The sequence below is a fragment of the Erpetoichthys calabaricus genome, chromosome 7, assembly GCF_900747795.2.
Source record: "Erpetoichthys calabaricus chromosome 7, fErpCal1.3, whole genome shotgun sequence".
NCBI lineage: Eukaryota > Metazoa > Chordata > Cladistia > Polypteriformes > Polypteridae > Erpetoichthys > Erpetoichthys calabaricus.
Genome location: NC_041400.2, coordinates 150,251,077 through 150,272,548, shown reverse-complemented (window position 1 = coordinate 150,272,548; position 21,472 = coordinate 150,251,077). Strand labels below are relative to the sequence as shown.

The 21,472-nt window shown below is 37.9% G+C and overlaps 1 protein-coding gene across 1 annotated transcript in view; it reads right to left on the bottom strand.

The window, feature by feature from the left end:
• Window positions 1–17,434, bottom strand: part of dmrt1 (doublesex and mab-3 related transcription factor 1) — a 188,106-nt gene extending 170,672 nt beyond the window's left edge. The window contains exons 1-2 of the mRNA XM_051929554.1: window positions 17,242–17,434; window positions 10,747–10,924 (exon numbers count right to left, since the gene is read on the bottom strand). Of these exons, the coding sequence (XP_051785514.1) occupies window positions 10,747–10,924; window positions 17,242–17,427 (364 nt within the window). The 5' untranslated portion in view covers window positions 17,428–17,434. The remainder of the gene's footprint in view (window positions 1–10,746; window positions 10,925–17,241) is intronic.
• Window positions 17,435–21,472: the final 4,038 nt, after the last annotated feature.

Here is a 21,472-nt window from a genome sequence, read left to right as displayed (position 1 = left end):
ATCTCAAGATGCCATTCTGCTTCCCATTCTAAGAATTAATAAAAATAACAGTGGGAGGTTGAGCTTTTAGTTACAGGGCCCCTAAACTGTGGAATGGTCTGCCTGCTACTATAAGAGATGCCCCTTTGGTCTTGGCTTTCAAATCCTGGCTGAAGACTCACTACTTCAGTTCAGCATATCCTGACTAGAGCTGCTTATTAACTGTACATACTGCATCTCTGTTGTTAGTCATTAGCACTAAAACATAAGTAACATGATAGTTATAATTTTTTACTAACCCTCACCTATTCTGTTTCTCTTCTCGGTACTCAAATGTGGCACTTGGTGCCACGGCCCACCTGCCAAGTTGTTTTGCCTGCCTAAGGTAAAATCAACCCTGATGAAGGATCGCAGGAATCGTCGGGTAGATGGGTCCTTTCATCGGATTGGCTGTCTCAGTTGTGGAATGGCCAATTGGGGGATGCAGCTTGATGGCTGAGGTCTCCAGGACTCTAAACAAATCCAAATCATATTATGTGATATCATCTGTTAAATTCTGCTCCGTACTTGTAATATTTTTATACAGTATTGAGAATTACTTCTGTTCTGTGTATTGTATTGTATTATATTGACACCCTTCTTTTTGATACCCACTGCACGCCCAACCTACCTGGAAAGGGGTCTCTTTTTGAACTGCCTTTCCCAAGGTTTCTTCCATTTTTTCCCTACAAGGGTTTTTTTGGGAGTTTTTCCCTTGTCTTCTTAGAGAGTCAAGGCTCAGGGTCTGTCAAGAGGCAGGGCCTGTTAAAGCCCATTGCGGCACTTCTTGTGTGATTTTGGGCTATATAAAAATAAATTGTATTGTACTATATTGTATATATTTTTAATTGTTATAAAGCAATTACCTTTGGAATACAATTTTGCACAGTAAATTAATATACAGTGGAACCTCGGTTTGCGAGTAACTTGGTTTACAAGTGTTTTGCAATACGAGCTAAAATTTTCTTGCAATATGAGTTGTATGTATACGCTTTGTCTGCCGAGCATCATGTGATCACAACTGAGCTGATGGTTCTTCACTCTCTCTCTCGCTGCGGGATTGTGGGCAATCGTCTCCTATTCTCCGTCTGAGTCGGCGTGCCTCAGTCATATAAGTCAACATCCGTACAAGCATATACTGTTTACTACAGCATTGTGACTGTGTGTATGCGCGCGTGTGTGTGCTGTGACGTGCGAGTCCCCGTTCTGCACCCCAAAACACGAAGCTCAGTCTCAGTACTTTAGCAACACCAGCTTTATTCAGCTTGAAAAGCAACAGCGCTGTTATTTATTGTCGCGGGATCTGCCATTCTCCTATACACAGACACAGCAGTCAGGCAGGGTCGTGGCCAAGTAGTACTGTGCCCTGTGCATTTGTAATGTTCCTTGTATCACCCACCGACGGAAGGCGCTTATAGCATGTCCGCGATCTTTTCGGATTCGCTTTTACGGCTACAGCGCTGGGAGACTGTGATTGCTTTGGGACACTCTCCCGCGTGTCGTCCCGTTGGGTGGAATCCCACAAGAGTTTAGAAACTCACTCACACCAGCCAAGATTCTTTTCAAAGGTAAAGTGCAGGTTAATTTGTTTTATGTATTTTTACTTTATATTTTGTATTAATCATTTTTATATGAATAGTTTTGGGTTGTGGAACGAATCATCTGAGTTTCCATTATTTCTTATGTGGAAATTCACTTTGATATACGAGTGCTTTGAACTGCGAGCATGTTTTTCGAACGAATTATGCTCGCAAACCGAGGGTCCACTGCATAGCAAGTTTGTGAAGATATTTCGACTTGAAAAATACCACACCTTTAGCCAAAGTTTAATAAACTGCAACATTTATTTATTTATATATTTTTTTACTACTACTCTCACTATGTGGGCTCTACCCCTTAAACATATCTTGTGCACTAGGCAAGGCTTCAAACTGCTGTTTCATTCTTGACAGCTTTTATGAGATACTAAACAACAGCTACATAATGTGCTACATATTATAATGAGTTGCATGGCACACTGGGCTGTTGAAAACATGAAAAGGTAAATTGATTTTTCCCCATTTAGGCTGCAAAACTCTTGCGAACATGCACAGAACGGCAAAATTAAAACCATCTTACAAATTTTTCTATTTGCAAATCATAGATGTTAATGAACAGTTACCAGTGAACTTTAAACACTATCTAATTTATTCTTGGAGAATGTCTTCAGGATAACATCCTGTATGTTGTTTAGTTTTGCCAATTCAGCTGCATTAAAATGGATATTAGTAACGGACATTCTTATGGAAGTTCTAAAAGTTCTAAAACCTAAATACTTATAGACAATAACTAATGATAACATTTGATTGAAAAAAAAGTCAAAGGTTGTGCAAAACTTTTTATCAGTAACACAGCCCCTGAATATTAAAAACCAATGTAAAGAATCTTCCATGACGTCAAGGAACTAAGGAAGTCTACTCCCAAACACATCCTATCATTCTGGATGCTATCCCATTGATCCAGGTCATTTTAATCCCTTTTTCTTAAGGCTGCTTATCAAAGACCTTTTACAAGTTTACCTCCTACTTGTATAAGAAAGATAAAGCAAAAACAAAAAATTCCTTATGACACTAAATAAAAAGTAAAAATGCTCATACAAAGATTTTAATTCCTTACATCTGTAAATTAACTGTAAATGAATTACATTTAAGAAAACTCACTTCTTATAATCAGAACTCTATTATAAGAAAAAACTCTTATGCATTGTATTACTTGCACTGAAAATCATCCTTCCATCCACTTTCAAACTTCCCTAAGACAGGGCCACCAGGGTTTAATGACTAATTTGGCAGCATTCGATATGCTGCAAGCAGAAACCCTGGACACAACTCCTGTTTACCAAAAGGCATATACAAACACTCACCACTCAAGTATATGGTCTTTTATGTTTTTAATGAATTCCTGCCCAGAAATGAAAAGCATATCATTTTCATTAGCACCAGTTCAGTATAACAAGAGTTTGGAAAAACAAAGTTGGTCAGTAATAGGATGGGACTTCTACCCCTTTAATCCTTTCATCTTCCTACATGTGTCTGTCTTCTATGCTTTAACTCTAATGATTCAGCTGTCACATGACAGGATGGGCAAAGGAAATAAAAAAGGGACAGCCAAGAATGTGGCTCCTCTGTAGCATTATGTACACTGAATCCTTAAGAAAGCCACTTTCTTGAGTTTCTGAACAATTCTGGTGTCAAATACTGTACTTTTTCAACTTTCTGTTTGGATATTTAGATATGCATTTATATTTACTGTGTCTGTTTTTTTTTTATTTACTGTGTATAATATTAGATTGTTTTACCAACACTTGAGAAAATCATGGAAATGTTTTTGTAAAGGCACAGGGTACAAAATGCCTGCCATGTCCCAAGCTGCCCTTTTCTTTGTTTTGACCCTCACATCATTTGACTGCTACATCATTAGGTTTGCATTGCAACAGTCACTGACAGAAAGGGTCAAGTAGTATGTATTTCATTTCAGTTTTTCTGTTGCATAAAATATACAGTATAACGTATGTTTAAAGAAAAAATACTGCATCTTTTTACTTTGCACCCTCCCCTACCATAACCTATCATCCACAGGGGAGGAGTGAAAGCTTTAGGTTCGTCAAAAATTTCGATATCCGATTTTCAACAAATCTTGAAATTTTCTGGTCCCCTGATATTGAAAACCTTGATATCTCAATGATGTGTGTGTGTCTGTGTGTCACAATTTCTTGTGGACAGTCTAGAGCTAAAACAACTCGACAGAAAAATACCAAACTCAAAACTTGTGCCTGTTATGAGATGACAATGTGCTGATTACTTTTTGAGCTATATCGTGCAAGAGAAAGAGGCACTATAGAGGAACCCTCAAATTCCATAATTCTGCAATTAATTATGAATTCTTTTTGGCAGTTGCTATCACAATCACCTATTTTATGGTCAGAAAGATCATCATCACAGTGGTAAATAATCACTGAAATGTTATAGAATAGTTCGGGTAACTTAGTTCCTAGGGCGCAAAGCCTGACAGTCACGTCCAAATTTTTAGTTATTGTTTAAACTACTTCACTTAAAGGATACATTTAGTATTTTTCAAGTTAAAGTTATTCACAATAACAGTATATATTACTTTGCTACATGAAACTGCGTTCCAAAGTGAAAAGTATAAATTAAAAAAAATACAAAATGTATCCTTTAACACTAGAATCCCTGATGCCTATGAAAAAAGTCATAATCCTGGGCCACTTTAAATTCCTTCACACCTCTCCTCATCAGTGTCTTTTGTTTTGCAAATGTGTCGATCAGCACAAGCACCCTGCTATTCCATCCCCCACCACCCACGGAGCTGAGTCCGTCACAAAATTCTCAGAGTTCAAGTGTGTTTATTTGGCAGTGAGGTGCCTGGAGTTATATTGAGTAAATAATATATCGTTATTTGGAATACATACATTTCATGTGTGTTCTGTGTCTACAACAATCTGTTTAAGTGTAGGATGACAGGAACTGCTGAACACATAGCTAAAACAGAAACTTCTTCTATTATACTAATAATGACGTGAAGTGTATTATGTGTGAAGACTTTAGTCCAAGTATCAAATAAACGTGTGCTTTTATCAGAAAGTTGATATATATTCTTGAATAGTGCAGAGGTAAGAACTGCTGCCTTATAACCCAAAGATACTGGGTTTGAGTCCGGGCGCTCCACGTTTTGAGTATTGAGCTGCTATTATTATTACTATGATATAATAAAAACATATATTTGAGTCTGGAGCACCCGGTGTAAATTTTGGCTACTTGAAAAAGTTAGCGCTTGTTTTTTTATTATTCAGTTTTATTCTGTCAGTGACGTTCACATGGTACAACGAACTTGCCTCTCCCTCTCTGAGTTGATGGCATTTATCTCCATTCTTTTCACAAGAGCAGCGATGACCACAGCTGGTGCTGTGGTTGATCCCTGCTCTGAACTATTTGTTGTACTGGCAGTCAAAGATACAATGTCCTGTGACCACTATCAGACTACCATGCAGCATTTGCGCTTTGACAACAACGACACCCATGCAGAACGTGTGAAAAACGACAGACTTGCTGCAATCTCAGACATCTGGCAACGTTTTGCTGAGAACTATGCTCCGAGTTACAACCCAGGGCAAAGACTTTCCGAGTCTGTGGTCATAAAGCTTATGGAGCAGTTTCTGGACAAAGGCAGAACCGTAACAACAGACAGCTTCTTCACAGCGCTTTCGCTGGCTAATAGACTGCTGTACCTCGACACAACTCTGCCTGGCACCATAAGTAAAATGGGACTTCCACCTGCGGCTATAGTCACTTTAGTATGTAAGCAACTCTCCACACTAGTGTTTAGATCTGGCAGTGCCATACTGAGGGTGTATGTACCCAAAAAGAAGAAGCCATTGATTTCAGTCTGTAACAGCCAGTGTAAAATTTTGCTACCTGTAAAAGATATCGCTGAAGGGATATAAGCAGTGACCATGTGTGTGACCTTGTAGGTCCGGTCAGTGATGTGCTGGGCAGCTTTCAGAATTTCTCAAATTGTGATTCACAGTACTCACTGCTTTGCACATGCTAGACTCTTGAAATATGGTTTGACACAATTCTTTGTCAAGCAACATTTTTTAATAGAATGAAATAGGAGAAAATTACAACTTTATTAGATTCCCCTTACTAAGCAAATTCAGTTTTCATGTGCAAATTATGTAATTTCCTCAGTGATTCTGAAAAAAAAAATAAATCCATAGGGCCCTACAGCTTGTCGCAAAGACTACTGCTTTCTTTCTAAACAATATCAAAGTGTGTTAACAGAAAGATCTTATACATTATTACAGGCCTTACAAATGGGCAAAAACCTCACCAGTTGTATTTGACAATTTCTAATCTAAAAGGGAATGTGTAGGTGGTTTAGGAAACTATTCAGCATCCATCTTCTCCACAATATCCCAGCTTTTCTAATGACAGCCTAAGGGAAATTTACCTACTAAGAATGGTTTTCACAGTTGTTTTCTGGAAGTCTGGACACAGAGAACACTGGTTCCAGAGCAAATTCTGTTTCTAGAGGTGTAACCAAAGCCATCTAGAAAATATGTTACATTTCAGATAAAATACAAATATTTTTACAAAGCTACCAATTAAAGTTTTCCTGTGTTTCCTGACCTGCTTATCCAACGGAGGGGAACAGTTGGAACCTATCCCAGCAATCAGCATTATGAATTTATTGTTTTGAAAGTTCTGAGCACTAACTTTCTAATAACCAAACTGTAAACAGCAGGGTTTACTACTATTCCATGCAACCAGCCATCTAGTTTCTATACATGCCTTCACTAAATTATGTTTCATGAACTTCCCAGGGCCCATGATTGAAAGGCTTGTTTTTCTTTGCTTCTCCTATTTTTTTGCTTTTCATACAGCAAACTCAATGCCAGAGTGGACACCCTCCTTCATTCTGTTGCCAGCAGCATTTTGGAGTAAATAAAACACATTGTGTTCTATATATATGTAACCAAAAAGGGAATAAAGCAGGTTGGTCATTCTCTGAGGCATGTATATTTTTTTCAAAAAAAAAATAAAAATAAAAAGATGGATTACAACTGTTATGATATGAGTGCTCTTCTCTAGAGAAGAAGGTGTGAGGCCTCATTAATATTCCACAAGCCAGGTCAGGCTTTACCCACTTGTCTTGAATAATTAGTCTCATCCCAATCAGTCTTACCTTCTGACTCTACAGGAAGGATACAAAAGATGTAAAAATAATGTTTATTGTTCCTTACTTATAACACAGGCATAAGCAATAACAAAGTCTGATCACTAACATAAGATACTTTGAAAACAGCACAACAAAGTGGGTTTACAAGAATTTTGAAAATAATGGAGTAATGTAAAATTGACCATATTGATTTTGCATAGGAATCCTTAAATTTTGGACAAAAGTAAAAAAGAGTGACAGATTTAGACAATTAAAGCATCAGGGGTTTGTGACATATGAAATTTGAATTAATTTGACTCATTCATTAAATATCACTCTATGGAAAGTTTTCTAACCCGCTAATGATGCAAATATAAATCTTACAATAGCTACAGTTACACATCTAACAGTGTAGTTGCTCTGATAAATTAGATTTTAAAAGCATGTTGCTAGAAAACCTGTTTGATTAAATAAAAATATCTTGAATTATCTTTGAATCTGACAATTCAACAGTACAGATATAATACAGGGTGATGTATTACTGTTTTAATAATGAAGCAATCCAAATGAAATAAAGAACACAATATTCCTGGATAAATGTACAAAATAGTGAGGCATGGCGCTCTTCTGTCAAGACTGTCGGCAAAACATTGAACAGGAAATTGCTGCCATCACCCCTCTGCCAATATGGAGCACCATGTCGGTCTGTGCTTGCAAGAAGAAGGTGACCATTTCCAACACAGAATGTGACTGGATCATTTATGAATGCATACACTACACTATTTTCACTTTTCTGATATTAATGAGAATAAATAAGTCACCTTTAGTGCTATGATAAGGTAAAACATCATCTTGTCTTCTTCTTCCTCTTCATCTCCTCTCACTTCTATGTGCTTAATCAACCCTTCTCGTAACAACTCAGTCCTGCACCTCTTCGCCAGTCAAGCCCTCTTCCTTCAGATCTTCTTTTAACTTATCTTTCCAGCTCCACTTTAGCCCTCTTCACTTTCTCTTTCCCTATACTTCCATTGCCATCACTCTATGGCCCACATTTTCATTGACTCTCCTAATCACATGTCCAAACCACTTCAAACTACTTTTCTGTACTTTCTTAGACATCTTTCCCATTTTTTGTACCACTGATTGTCTTATCTTATTCTGTCCTTTTTGGTAACTACACACATCAACCTCAGCAATTTGCAAAATGACCCATATTGTTTGTAAAACTATCCTGAATTTCAGTCAGGTTGAGCAAAAAATGCCAATAAAAAATAAGTTGTAATTTTTCTGCAAATTCATTTTTTTACATTGTCCTCCATCAGTTTCCAGATCTTCAGCCTCATACTTTTCTTCAAACATCTATCAACAATGCCTTGATACACAACTTTCCCCAGAGACCACATTTTTCAACATGCTCCTATAAACATTCCTCAACAACATGAAGTTTATCATGCTCCTTACACCAACACATTTATATATGACCAAATTGTTTTCCTCATTCTTTAACAAGGTGCTTCATACAACCATTTCTATCACTTTACCTAATTCCACAATCCTCTTACCATGAACATTCCTGGTACTGAAGCTCCCATGGTCTTCCTCATAACTGGCAGTTCTGGCTCCAACATGCCCGCTAAAGCACCCCAAACATCATGTCCAATAACTTGTCCTAAAGCTTATCTTTCATTCAACACTTCTGACACTCTGTGTGGCATATGGTGAGATTATATTCATCACTCATTTACCAACAATCCTCTTTAACAACTATAATAACAACTGAAATTAAACTAAAAGTAAATAAATCCGGAAACCACTTTCATCAACGAGGAAGGTACAATTGCACGCACATGCGAATAAGTGTTTGACTTGGAAGACCTGCCTGCTCCCCTCCTGCATTGGTCAAAACTCATTCTTATTCACTGGATGCCCTGAAGCTTCACACGCTGTGTGCATACAGAGTCCTCCTTTGTTCATGAGAATGCTTCCCAAAAGTGGTTTACAGTAATCCCTCCTCTATCGCGGGGGTTGCGTTCCAGACCGAACGCAAAAGGTGAAAATCCGCGAAGTAGAAACCATATGTTTATATGGTTATTTTTATATTGTCATGCTTGGGTCACAGATTTGCACAGAAACACCGGTGGTTGTAGAGAGACAGGAACTTTATTCAAACACTGCAAACAAACATTTGTCTCTTTTTCAAAAGTTTAAACTGTGCTCCATAACAAGACAGAGATGACAGTTCTGTCTCACAATTAAAAGAATACAAACATATCTTCCTCTTCAAAGGAGTGCGCGTCAGGGGCAGATACTGTCAGAGAGATAGACAGAAAAAAGCAAACAATCAGAAATCAATAGGGCTGTTTGGCTTTTAAGTATGCGAGGCACCGCCGGACAACGCAGCTGCTAGGAAGGGAGCAATGTTAAGGTAGCCTTTCAGCATTTTTTTAGAGGAGCGTCCGTATCGTCTAGTGGTGCGAACAGCCCCCCCACTGCTCACACCCCCTCCGTCAGGAGCACAGAATGTCAGAGAGAGAGAGAGAGAGAGAGAGAGAGACAGAGAAAAACAAACAATTAAAAATCAATACGTGCCATTCGAGCTTTTAAGTATGCAAAGCACCATGCAGGAAGCATATCGCTTGACAAAACAGCCACATTTAAGCCCAGCAAGGAAGAGAGCATTGTGAAGGTAATCTTTCAGTGTTTTTTGAGGAGTGGCCGTATCTTCTAGGGGTGCGAACAGCCCCTGTGCTCACAATATATTTGAGGAGTTTTATTTAATGCGTAATACGTGCTCTGATTGTGTAGCTTCTCAGCCATCTGCCAATAGCGTCCCTTGTATGAAATCAACTGGGCAAACCAGCTGAGGAAGCATGTACCAGAAATTAAAAGACCCATTGTCCGCAGAAATCCACGAACCAGCAAAAAATCCGCGATATATATTTAAATAGGCTTACATATAAAATCCGCGATAGAGTGAAGCCGCGAAAGACGAAGCGTGATATAGCGAGGGATTACTGTACTTAAAAATATTTTAGCGAAAATAAATGTTTTACATGTTGTGAATAAGTGACTGGGTGACTTTGCATGTGGATTATGCGACACAAGCAATGTGAGATTTTTTTTCATGGAGGCTTCATGTATGTTTTGATAATGTTTGCTGCTCTACTGCATTGGCCCCCTACCACGAACGCTGAATCATAAACTTTTTTACCTCCTTTCTGCATGAAAACATGAGATTACATTTTTTTATCTGCTGTCACTATAAAGTATATGGGGTAAGTAACATTTAAGCAAAATATAACTTTTGGGTGGATAACTACTTTAATCTTAATTTTAATATCTTTTTTTACAGAACTCAAAATACCACAGTTAAACTTAATAACCTCTGGAAATTTATAAATATTTCCTTAATAATAAAATTTTCAAAATTGAATTGTGAAATAAATCCAAACTCACACAAAATAAGCTTACATAGCAACAAAGTTCTAAGCACTCAACCCGTGTACCTGTTTAAACCATTCAACAAACAATTATTGTGGAAAGCATAGTATATCATTTAAGACAGTTCTCATAAAGATTTTCTGAGTTTTATGCTTTACCATTAGCAGTTAAGAATAAAAGGTAGTATCCTGTTCAAACATTTTTCACTCCCAATATTCATCAACTTTATTAATAAGATTTATTTTATTAAACAACTGCCAGCATAGCTGCTGTTTCATTTTTGACTTTTACTCACAACATTTTGATAATGTGCCATTATATTTTAAGTACTGCAATTGATATCGTATAAGAATATGTCCGGGTATTTAATTTAGTCTTCTGGTTTTTAATTGATGCCTTTAATTATTGCCTCTTGGGGAAATAAAATTAGAACTGAACTACATTAAAATGGCAAAGCCAAATACATTACACATTTGCTATAATCTGCTAAAACATTAGAGATATTTTAAATGAAAGTTAGTCAACATTAACTACTTAAATTGTCTTTATAAAAAATAAAGACGGCATTACCTGCTGGGGATAACTGTATGTTGTCTGAAGCCAATGCTGAAGATCCAGTTCCCTGAGCAAGCAGGTACAATCCACTTCCAGTACCTTCAGTTTTGATGACTAATTCTGGATTAGGTATTGGGATAGGCTGACAAAGACCCAAATCTTCATCCTGAGCTTGCTGTCTTCTTAGAGCAACCTAAAATAAAAGTTAATACAGTTGGGCAGTCACAATGTTGCACCTGCAGGTAGAACAGTTTTTTTTTTAATGTGTGTGCTTTAAAGCTGATGATCTGCTTAACATTTTAAATTACCTGCTATTAATATACAGTGGTGTGAAAAACTATTTGCCCCCTTCCTGATTTCTTATTCTTTTGCATGTTTGTCACACAAAATGTTTCTGATCATCAAACACATTTAACCATTAGTCAAATATAACACAAGTAAACACAAAATGCAGTTTGTAAATGGTGATTTTTATTATTTAGGGAGAAAAAAAAATCCAAACCTACCTGGCCCTGTGTGAAAAAGTAATTGCCCCCTGAACCTAATAACTGGTTGGGCCACCCTTAGCAGCAATAACTGCAATCAAGCGTTTGCGATAACTTGCAATGAGTCTTTTACAGCGCTCTGGAGGAATTTTGGCCCAAAATTGCAAAATTGTTGTAATTCAGCTTTATTTGAGGGTTTTCTAGCATGAACCGCCTTTTTAAGGTCATGCCATAGCATCTCAATTGGATTCAGGTCAGGACTTTGACTAGGCCACTCCAAAGTCTTCATTTTGTTTTTCTTCAGCCATTCAGAGGTGGATTTGCTGGTGTGTTTTGGGTCATTGTCCTGTTGCAGCACCCAAGATCACTTCAGCTTGAGTTCACGAACAGATGGCCGGACATTCTCCTTCAGGATTTTTTGGTAGACAGTAGAATTCATGGTTCCATCTATCACAGCAAGCCTTCCAGGTCCTGAAGCAGCAAAACAACCCCAGACCATCACACTACCACCACCATATTTTACTGTTGGTATGATGTTCTTTTTCTGAAATGCTGTGTTCCTTTTACGCCAGATGTAGCGGGACATTTGCCTTCCAAAAAGTTCAACTTTTGACTCATCAGTCCACAAGGTATTTTCCCAAAAGTCTTGGCAATCATTGAGACGAGCCCTAATGTTCTTTTTGCTTAACAGTGGTTTGCGTCTTGGAAATCTGCCATGCAGGCCGTTTTTGCCCAGTCTCTTTCTTATGGTGGAGTCGTGAACACTGACCTTAATTGAGGCAAGTGAGGCCTGCAGTTCTTTAGACGTTGTCCTGGGGTCTTTTGTGACCTCTCGGATGAGTCGTCTCTGCACTCTTGGGGTAATTTTGGTCGGCCGGCCACTCCTGGGAAGGTTCACCACTGTTCCATGTTTTTGCCATTTGTGGATAATGGCTCTCACTGTGGTTCGCTGGAGTCCCAAAGCTTTACAAATGGCTTTATAACCTTTACCAGACTGATAGATCTCAATTACTTCTGTTCTCATTTGTTCCTGAATTTCTTTGGATCTTGGCATGATGTCTAGCTTTTGAGGTGCTTTTGGTCTACTTCTCTGTGTCAGGCAGCTCCTATTTAAGTGATTTCTTGATTGAAACAGGTGTGGCAGTAATCAGGCCTGGGGGTGGCTACGGAAATTGAACTCAGGTGTGATACACCACAGTTAGGTTATTTTTTAACAAGGGGGCAATTACTTTTTCACACAGGGCCATGTAGGTTTGGATTTTTTTTCTCCCTAAATAATAAAAACCATCATTTAAAAACTGCATTTTGTGTTTACTTGTGTTATATTTGACTAATGGTTAAATGTGTTTGATGATCAGAAACATTTTGTGTGACAAACATGCAAAAGAATAAGAAATCAGGAAGGGGGCAAATAGTTTTTCACACCACTGTACACTTTCAACAAATACATTTTTAAAATCAGACTAAAAACATTTCTGATTAAAAAATAACCTGACTAATCTAAATAATATCATTTTATGGTTCACATTAAATAAGAAAAAAATATATTAAAGCACAGGACACAATAAATCAATTTTTCTATTAATTTTTTCACTCATACAGTGTGCCTGTTTTAAAAAAATAATCTAGCAACAAAAATACTACTCAGCTTGTTTAAAGTCATGGTTACAAATGTATTGTATAGTGGATGATGTGAAGCATTTCTTCTGAAGGTATGCAAAACTTTAAAAAGGATTTTGTGGAAAAATTATGTTTCTATATTGTACTAAACCTCTACTTCTAATTTGTCCTTATCATTATTATTATTCACTTATTTAGTTAAATTATTTATCCAAAATGACCAATGTTCATCTGAAATACAATAGATTACATTTGTCCTGATTTTCCAACTGGAGCACAGGCAGGTGGAGTGACTTGCTCATGGTCACAAAGTAGCAGGATTTGAACCCCAAACTTGAGGGTTTGACATCCAAAATCTTAACCACTACACCTATTCATCTGACAGAATAGGAAATAGGTCAAAGCAGCCCAGGTTTAAAATTAGCTATTTTTTTGTTTCCTCAACAGTACATAAGAACAACATTCCTTTGCCTACTAAAAAAAAAAATCTGTTATGGGTGGCGGTATTATTTCAATACTTGTTACCATTGCTTATGTTTCTTTGTAAATCGTTAGCTCCTGCATTTAAAAAACAAATTATCAAAAAACCTGTTATAGCTACTTAAAAGCAATACATTGATTTAAGCATGAATTTATTTGCCATTGATAAATGCTAACTTAAAAACTCAACAAAAATACTATTTTTATGTTTACTTAAAAAGCTGAAACTTGGCAGGATGGTAAATCTATGACATTTTGATGTATCCATATTTACTGGTAAACCCACCCACAACATAAAAGTGAAATACCCCAAAATCTCAAAAATGCTTATTTGATTGAAATTTGGTAATGTTACAAAAAAAAAACTAAAAAACTAAACAATTTAGCAGTTTGGCTAATTTTCATTTGTTGCTATTTATTAATGTTGTGCTAATGGATGTGCTCTGGTCTAAGGGCGTGCTTTATACAAACTAAGGACCAAAAGATGGAGCAGAAACGATTGTTGGGCCAAACCACCAGCACCACTACCAAACTGACTGTACAAACGACCTAAGAAGGGATGGTGTCCTGGACAAGAAAAAAACAGATAAAGTCATGTTTGGCATGTACAGTGAGGTTTAAAACGGAAGGAGACAGTTCAGCAAAGCACAACTGGCTAGCAACCATTACAAAGCTACAATGAGCGTGCCAGGTGCTGTGGATTTGAGCGTAAGTGTTGCTTCCCTAGAAGCAAAAAATGAAGGGGAGAGAAACAGTGGAGTAAATAGTGTCCTCGGGTCCAAGACAAGCCTGTACTGACACAGTGGCATCTGGTGAATGTGGCTGGAGAAAGGGACATATGGGCCCCACAACCCAGCTTTGGATAAGCAGTTGAAAATGAATGAATACAGAGCATAACCCCTGATCAATATTACACCATTATAGGAATGTGTGTAAAAGCCCAAAGGAACCAGTGCTCTTCAATTTTATAAACACGTAAGGCTGCACGCAAAAATCACAGAGGGGTTAAGATCCTTATACCAGCAAATCCTAGAAACACCCTTGGAGTTACAGCATCAGTTAAAACATAATGCGTTCTCCATGAGTACCTCCCCCTGTAATATATATTTGCATCTATGGACTTTGAAAGAGAACCCCCTACTAATGACCTCTGAAATCTTTTACATTTACATGGACTCCTGCTTACTTTGAATGTGGATGCCCAGTTCTCAACTCCCTACTCCCTCTGCTTTCTAAAATTCTTTACATATACATCTGCAAACTTAAATAGGACTTACAACTGTCAAAAACATGAAAAGGAATACTTGAGTGAATGACATAAACAAATGAAAATCGTAAACATCTAATAATGATAATATATGCTCATATTTCACATTACTCCTACTGATTACCTGTTTCAAATCAAAAAAATACACTCTCCTGTAAAACTGTTTTGCAATGACCATCAATAAAAGCCAAGTCACTAGGAAAAGCAGGAACTGATCTAGTGTATTAATGATTTAAACATGGGTTGTTGTACTCGTATATAGCATGTTCAAGGGTGAGCAGCTCCAGTGACCTAATAGTAGTTTTATTACTTATTATTAAAGTTAAAGTTAAAGACTTAAAACGGTTACATTTCTTTTGTTTCTCTCCAGTTGCAGCACAGGTAGGTGAAGTGACTTGTTCAAAGACACACTGTGCCAATACCATGATGTGAAACCACAAACTCTGGATTTGAAGTCCTAGGCCCAAAGTTTTAACCACTACATCACACTTCATACCACTAACATTAGCCCTCTGTTATATATAAAATATATATATGTTATATATAAAATACTACAAATATTGTATATTGAAAAAATATATATATATATACACATGTAGGGCGGCACGGTGGCGCAGTGATGGCACTGCTGCCTTGCAGTTAGGAGACCCGGGTTCGCTTCCCGGGTCCTCCCTGTGTGGAGTTTGCATGTTCTCCCCGTGTCTGCGTGGGTTTCCTCCGGGCGCTCCGGTTTCCTCCTACAGTCCAAAGACATGCAGGTTAGGTGGATTGGCGATTCTAAATTGTCCCTAGTGTGTGCTTGGTGTGTTTGTGTGTGTCCTGTGGTGGGTTGGCATCCTGCCCGGGATTGGTTCCTGCCTTGTGCCCTGTGTTGGCTGGGATTGGCTCCAGCAGACCCACATGACCCTGTGTTCGGATTCAGCGGGCTGAATAATGGATGGATGGATATATACATGTGTGTGCATATATGCACAGTATCTGTTTATATTTTATATATATATATATATATATATATATATATATATATATATATATATATATATATAAAAACACATTTGTATACATACATATACATATATAAATACATCTATATATATATATACATATATATATATATATATATATATATATATATATATATATATATATATATATACACACACATACAGGGTGAGTGAAAATTATGTGAACATTTGAATGGCGGAAACAATTTGTTCACAAAACATACTTCATATGTGCAAGATGACTTACAGGAGTGTCTCAACCTGTTTGCCATCATGTTCAATGCATGTACCATATGTGTCACATAAAATTGTACACAAAAATTGTATGTAAGTATATACATAGCAGTACCATTAGTGTTAACATAATTTTGACTCACCCTGTATATGCATAGACAGTATATATATATATATATATATACATACACACACACACACATATATATATATATATGTATATATATTCATACACACACACACATATGTACGGCATAACACATAACAACCGCAACAAAAATCTGATACTCAGGTGAGCTCTAGTATGACAGGAAAAACAACATTCTACATAGAAGTTTTTAATGGAGGAAAAAATAAAACCAGTTAACTGGCACTGCAGGTAGCGATATGCCTCTTTTGAAAACGTCTGTTTAACAAATAAAAGGTTGTGTTATTGGGGGTGGACGCCGAGAATAGGGTTACTATTATTCAAATACTTGATAACATGGCTTATGTTTTACTTTAATGTGCTGGTTCTTGTCATGTTGTTTATACGTATATATACTGTAAGTGTGCTATGTAAATATAAACTTATATATACTATACGCATAGCATGTACTGTATATATGAATGTACATATATATGTGTGTGTGTGTGTACACAGACATTAATATATATATTTTTTTTTTTACTTAGCACACATACAGTATATACACTTATAAACAACAGGTAAGCTTTAGTGGACAAGAAATCCGACATTCTACTTAAGAAGTCAAAAGTAGCTTTTCACTCGTTACAAACAGAGAGGCGACTCGTTTTAAAAAGATTTTTCATAAACCTCCCCATGAAGCAAATGTGAAGAGTTAAATAAAAATGCACGATTAACAACACATTGTAAGTTTCATAAGAAGTACACTGAAAAGCAGTCTACTTGGAAGTTACTTTAATTAACAAAAATAGCAACAATGGTATTATAGTCCTTACAGGTGGCGCAGTGGTAGTGCTGCTGCTTTGCAGTAAGAGATTGTGGGTTCGCTTCCCGGTTCCTCCCGTGAATTATTATTATTAATCCAAAGTTAATAGGCGTTGAACTATTTTCAACTTAATGTTTGTCAGCCTTTGAAAAATCAAGGTTTTCCATGAGAATGTTACATATGTTTCAAATACAGAACTCTTTACAATAAGCTTGTACTGTTTAATCTTTGCAGTTTACCATTTACTTACAAACGCACGCGCTACTTTCCCGCTCTCGCGGCCCGCCAATTCGGCGGCCTAATCCTCTCTCGCTCTCCGGGGAGCAGGAGGCATTTACACAAAAATACTTCTTATTAACCAGCAGTATTTAATTTCTATTTCGAGTGCAAACGACAACACAAACAACTGCATACAACAGTTTTTAACTTCACGTCGGACAAAGTGTCTGTTCCACGTAACAGCGTACCTGCGCCGCCATCACCCGCTGGCGTTCTGCGATCAGTTTGCACTTCTGGCACTGACAGTCCTTCCAAGTGCAGAATCGCTTGTGTCCTTTCAACGGTGACACGTAGCCGTGGTTCCTGCACCGAGAACACTTGGGGATCCTAGAAGACTTTTTACCAGCAGTGGATGTGGCCTTCTCGTGGCTCATTTTGCGCAGTTTAGCAAGCCGTTTGCAGCCTGCCTTATTTCAAGTCTGTGGCAGTTATGGATCAGCGACCAGTAAAGCCACGCCCCGTAGTGCGCCACGAGGAGGGACGCCAGCCGGCTGTTGATGTAGGGGCGGAGGTGAGCTTGATAATGATGATAATTTTAAAAAAGCCAGTTAGTTATCACAGTGACCTTATTCAAATAGACTGGTGGGGGACAACTGACCTGAACATTTGTGAGGTGTTTTAATTATGTTAAAAGGCAATCTTGTTTTCTGTGAATCTCCATATCATGCCCCATTTGTCAACAGTTTCTAAAAGGAGATACATAAATATGCCATTTACGCAAGAGCGCTGCCAACACATACGGCACCCCCACATTGGCATGATGCGCCTATCTTCTCTGTCGTCGCCCTACTGGGTTGCAGCTGCACTCCCGTTGGCTTGGATTGCTGCCACCCCGCCTCTTTAGGTAAGTGTAAGAAGAAAGCTGATAGTAAGACTTATGATGAGTTCATTCGTTTTTAAACTGTGCACTTTAAAAACTGTTTGAGTCCGGGAACCTAACATTTTTTAAAGTTTATATATACGCAAATTATCAGCTTAGGAATGTATGGAAAATTCTGATTACATTGTCCAACTCTTTCAAAAAAGACTCGAATACAATGGAGTCTGGAGATGAGCTTTTTTGCCAATGGTGCAATGCAAGACCTTTGAAAGAAATGTCTCCCTCATTTAAATATCTGTGGTTTACACCAGCGGTTCCCAACCTTTTTTCTCTCCCGTACCCCTTGATTAGGCTTTTCATTTATGAGTACCTCCTCTCTTCATTACCCTCACCCATCCCTCAGAAAAGTTTTTTTTTTTTAATTTTTTAGGTTAGCTAAATAATCAAACGACTCAAATGAACCTAATGACATTTATAGGCTTTTATTTTTGATTTTACATCTTACAATTTATTTCCATTTTTTTTTATAATAACAGCCTAACATAAGATCGAAACAAATAAAAGCAACATTAAAATAATGTTTACCCACATTAACTTATGATGAAAGTACATAACAATAATTCATCTTGATATACAAGTCTTCCAACTTGGCTCTTAATAATTTTAATGCGATCCTTGAGCTTGTTCCATGGATCCGTGTTTTTTAAAATCAGGTTCAAATGAAGTCAAATACTGTATAATCTTAAATCAGGAGCTGCATCAAACTTATTGTGATATTTATTCTTAATATATGCATAAGACAAGAATCTGCGGTGGGTTGGCACCCTGCCCAGGATTGGTTCCCTGCCTTGTGCCCTGTGTTGGCTAGGATTGGCTCTAGCAGACCCCCGTGACCCTGTGTTCGGATTCAACGGGTTGGATAATGGATGGATGGATGGACGAGAATACTCTTTCAACAAGCTCTGTGTTCGTGAAAGGTAATAAATATTTTATTGCTTTATCACTGAGTTCTTGGTACTCTTCTTTCACTGCTACCCAGAAGTCAATGACATTTCTTTTTTTGAAATCAGATTGTAAAGAAGAATCAGTTGAAAGTTCAATCAATTTTTCTTTTTCAGAAACTGATAGTTTTTAGGCTTGTTGAAAAAACAATTCATTGAATGGATTTAAAATCCAGTTATCTTCACTGTTTCTCTTTGGAACATACTGTCTGAACGACACCTTAAGTCCTTTTAAGTGAGCTATTATACTACTTTTTACTACTTTTGACAATTTCAGCTCGTTCTCAGATAAGAAACTGTGAAGTGTCTCAAAAACTTCACACTGGTCTTTTTTGATACATGATTCCCAAAAATCCAATTTCTTGATCATAGACTCGATTTTGTCATTTGTCCTTATTTTGGTGTTTTACGCCATTACCAATGTTATTTTTGAGTACTCCCAACCGGTCTGCCGTGTACCCACAAGACAGGTTGGGAACCGCTGGTTTATACAACTGAGTTGAACACCCCACAACAGCTGTAGGTACAGTGAAAGAAGAGTGTTGAAAACCTGATACAACTATTCAGATTACACACAGTATGCATATTCTCAACAGGTGATGAAAAGAAGAGCCCAGGGTTCTTTCCCTTGCACCTAAATCTGAAAGGGATTTGCTCTGGCTCCCCTCATCTTTGCAACGAAAGACCTAACCACTAAGTGGCAGAGTTAGGTGAGAATGAGACCTAAGAATCAGAAGCTTAGTACACAATAGGGGGCTGCCAGTGAGCTCAGCCCCTTCCCGAATGAGGTCCAAGCACCATCTGAAAAGGACCACTTGTGAAAGTTTTGGGGTCAGTCTAAGTGGACAATTTGTAAATATCTTTTTTTTTTCAAGCAATATCAATGTCTAAAACAAGTCTTGGAACCTTACTTGCTAATTTTAGTTTTGCGTAATTACCCATAATGAGCAAACTCTCTGATTGTGTTAATGTTACACCAGCAAGTGTTTCTAGAATTCATTCTCAAGACCATATTTTGGTAACTGTTGAGCTGTTGACTCCTTCGGTACTGTGTCTCTTCGGAGAATCCTTGGGTACTGCTGGGTTGACTATGTGTCAAACTAGCAGTTGCTCATGGAATCCCAAATGAGGCACATTACCTGCATTTTGAGTTAGCATCAGTTACAACACTATAGCCATGTGGTGTGATTCGGCTCGCAGGATCCTCATTGTTGAGGACCTGAGTGGCTGAACTAGGCCAAGGACATGCCCATGTAACACCTGGCTGCGGCAGATAAATGGTCATTTCTGGGGGGTGGGACTGGACCATGTATCTACCTGAGGGGATGCCAACCAGGATCCCCAACTGTTGTGTGGTGGTGCATGCTCTCCAACCTGACCTGACCTGAGCTTCCAATTGAGCCTGTCCAGTAGAATATATATACCATTCACATTACCTCCACAGAGAAACAGGCTGGTGCTACCTTAACCCCAGTTTGCGCTTATATATAAGATAGATAGATAGATAGATAGATAGATAGATAGATAGATAGATAGATAGATAGATAGATAGATAGATACTTTATTAATCCCAATGGTAAATTCATATTCTGCAGCAGCAGCATACTGATACAATAAATAATATTAAATTAAAGAAAGATAATAATGCAGGTGAAAAACAGACAATAACTTTGTATAATGTTAAATGTTAACGTTTACCCCCCCGGGTGGAATTGAAGAGTCGCATAGTTTGGGGGAGGAACAATCTTCTCAGTCTGTCAGTGGAGCAGGACAGTGACAGCAGTCTGTCGCTGAAGCTGCTCTTCTGTCTGGAGATGATACTATTTAGTGGATGCAGTGGATTCTCCATAATTGATAGGAGCCTGCTGAGCGCCCTTCGCTCTGCCACAGATGTTATACTGTCCAGCTCCATGCCAACTATAGAGCCTGCCTTTCTCACCAGTTTGTCCAGGCGTGAGGCGTCTTTCCTCTTAATGCTGCCTCCCCAGCACACCACTGCGTAGAAGAGGGCGCTCGCCACAACTGTCTGATAGAACATCTGCAGCATCTTATTGCAGATGTTGAAGGATGCCAGCCTTCTAAGGAAGTATAGTCGGCTCTGTCCTTTCTTGCACAGCGCATCAGTATTGGCAGTCCAGTCTAATTTATCATCCAGCTGCACTCCAAGATATTTATAGGTCTTTATATTATATAGGTATTTATAAATGAGCCAGCAGTGGGGGGGAGAATGGAATGAATGCAACTGTACTGTGAAATAGGTATGCATTTACCTAAGGTGCATTATTGAGTCGAATAGCCATGCACAAAAATGTCATAGGAAAAAAAAATATGTATCATGGCAGTGACAGTATATAACTTAAGTTGAGACTGCAGAGATGAATTTAAAGGAACTTCTCCTACCAAAAGAATTTGACATTAGCTGTACATTACTTTAAGAAATTGTATTTTTTTTTTCTTTCAAATCTTCACATCATCATCACGGCCTTATTTTTTTTTGTGATCCATCTCTGCTAAAGCCTCACCCACATGATGGTCTGGCGTAAGCTCCACTACATGCCAAAACATATTTCACATCCTGTGTAGAAGGATTATGCTTTG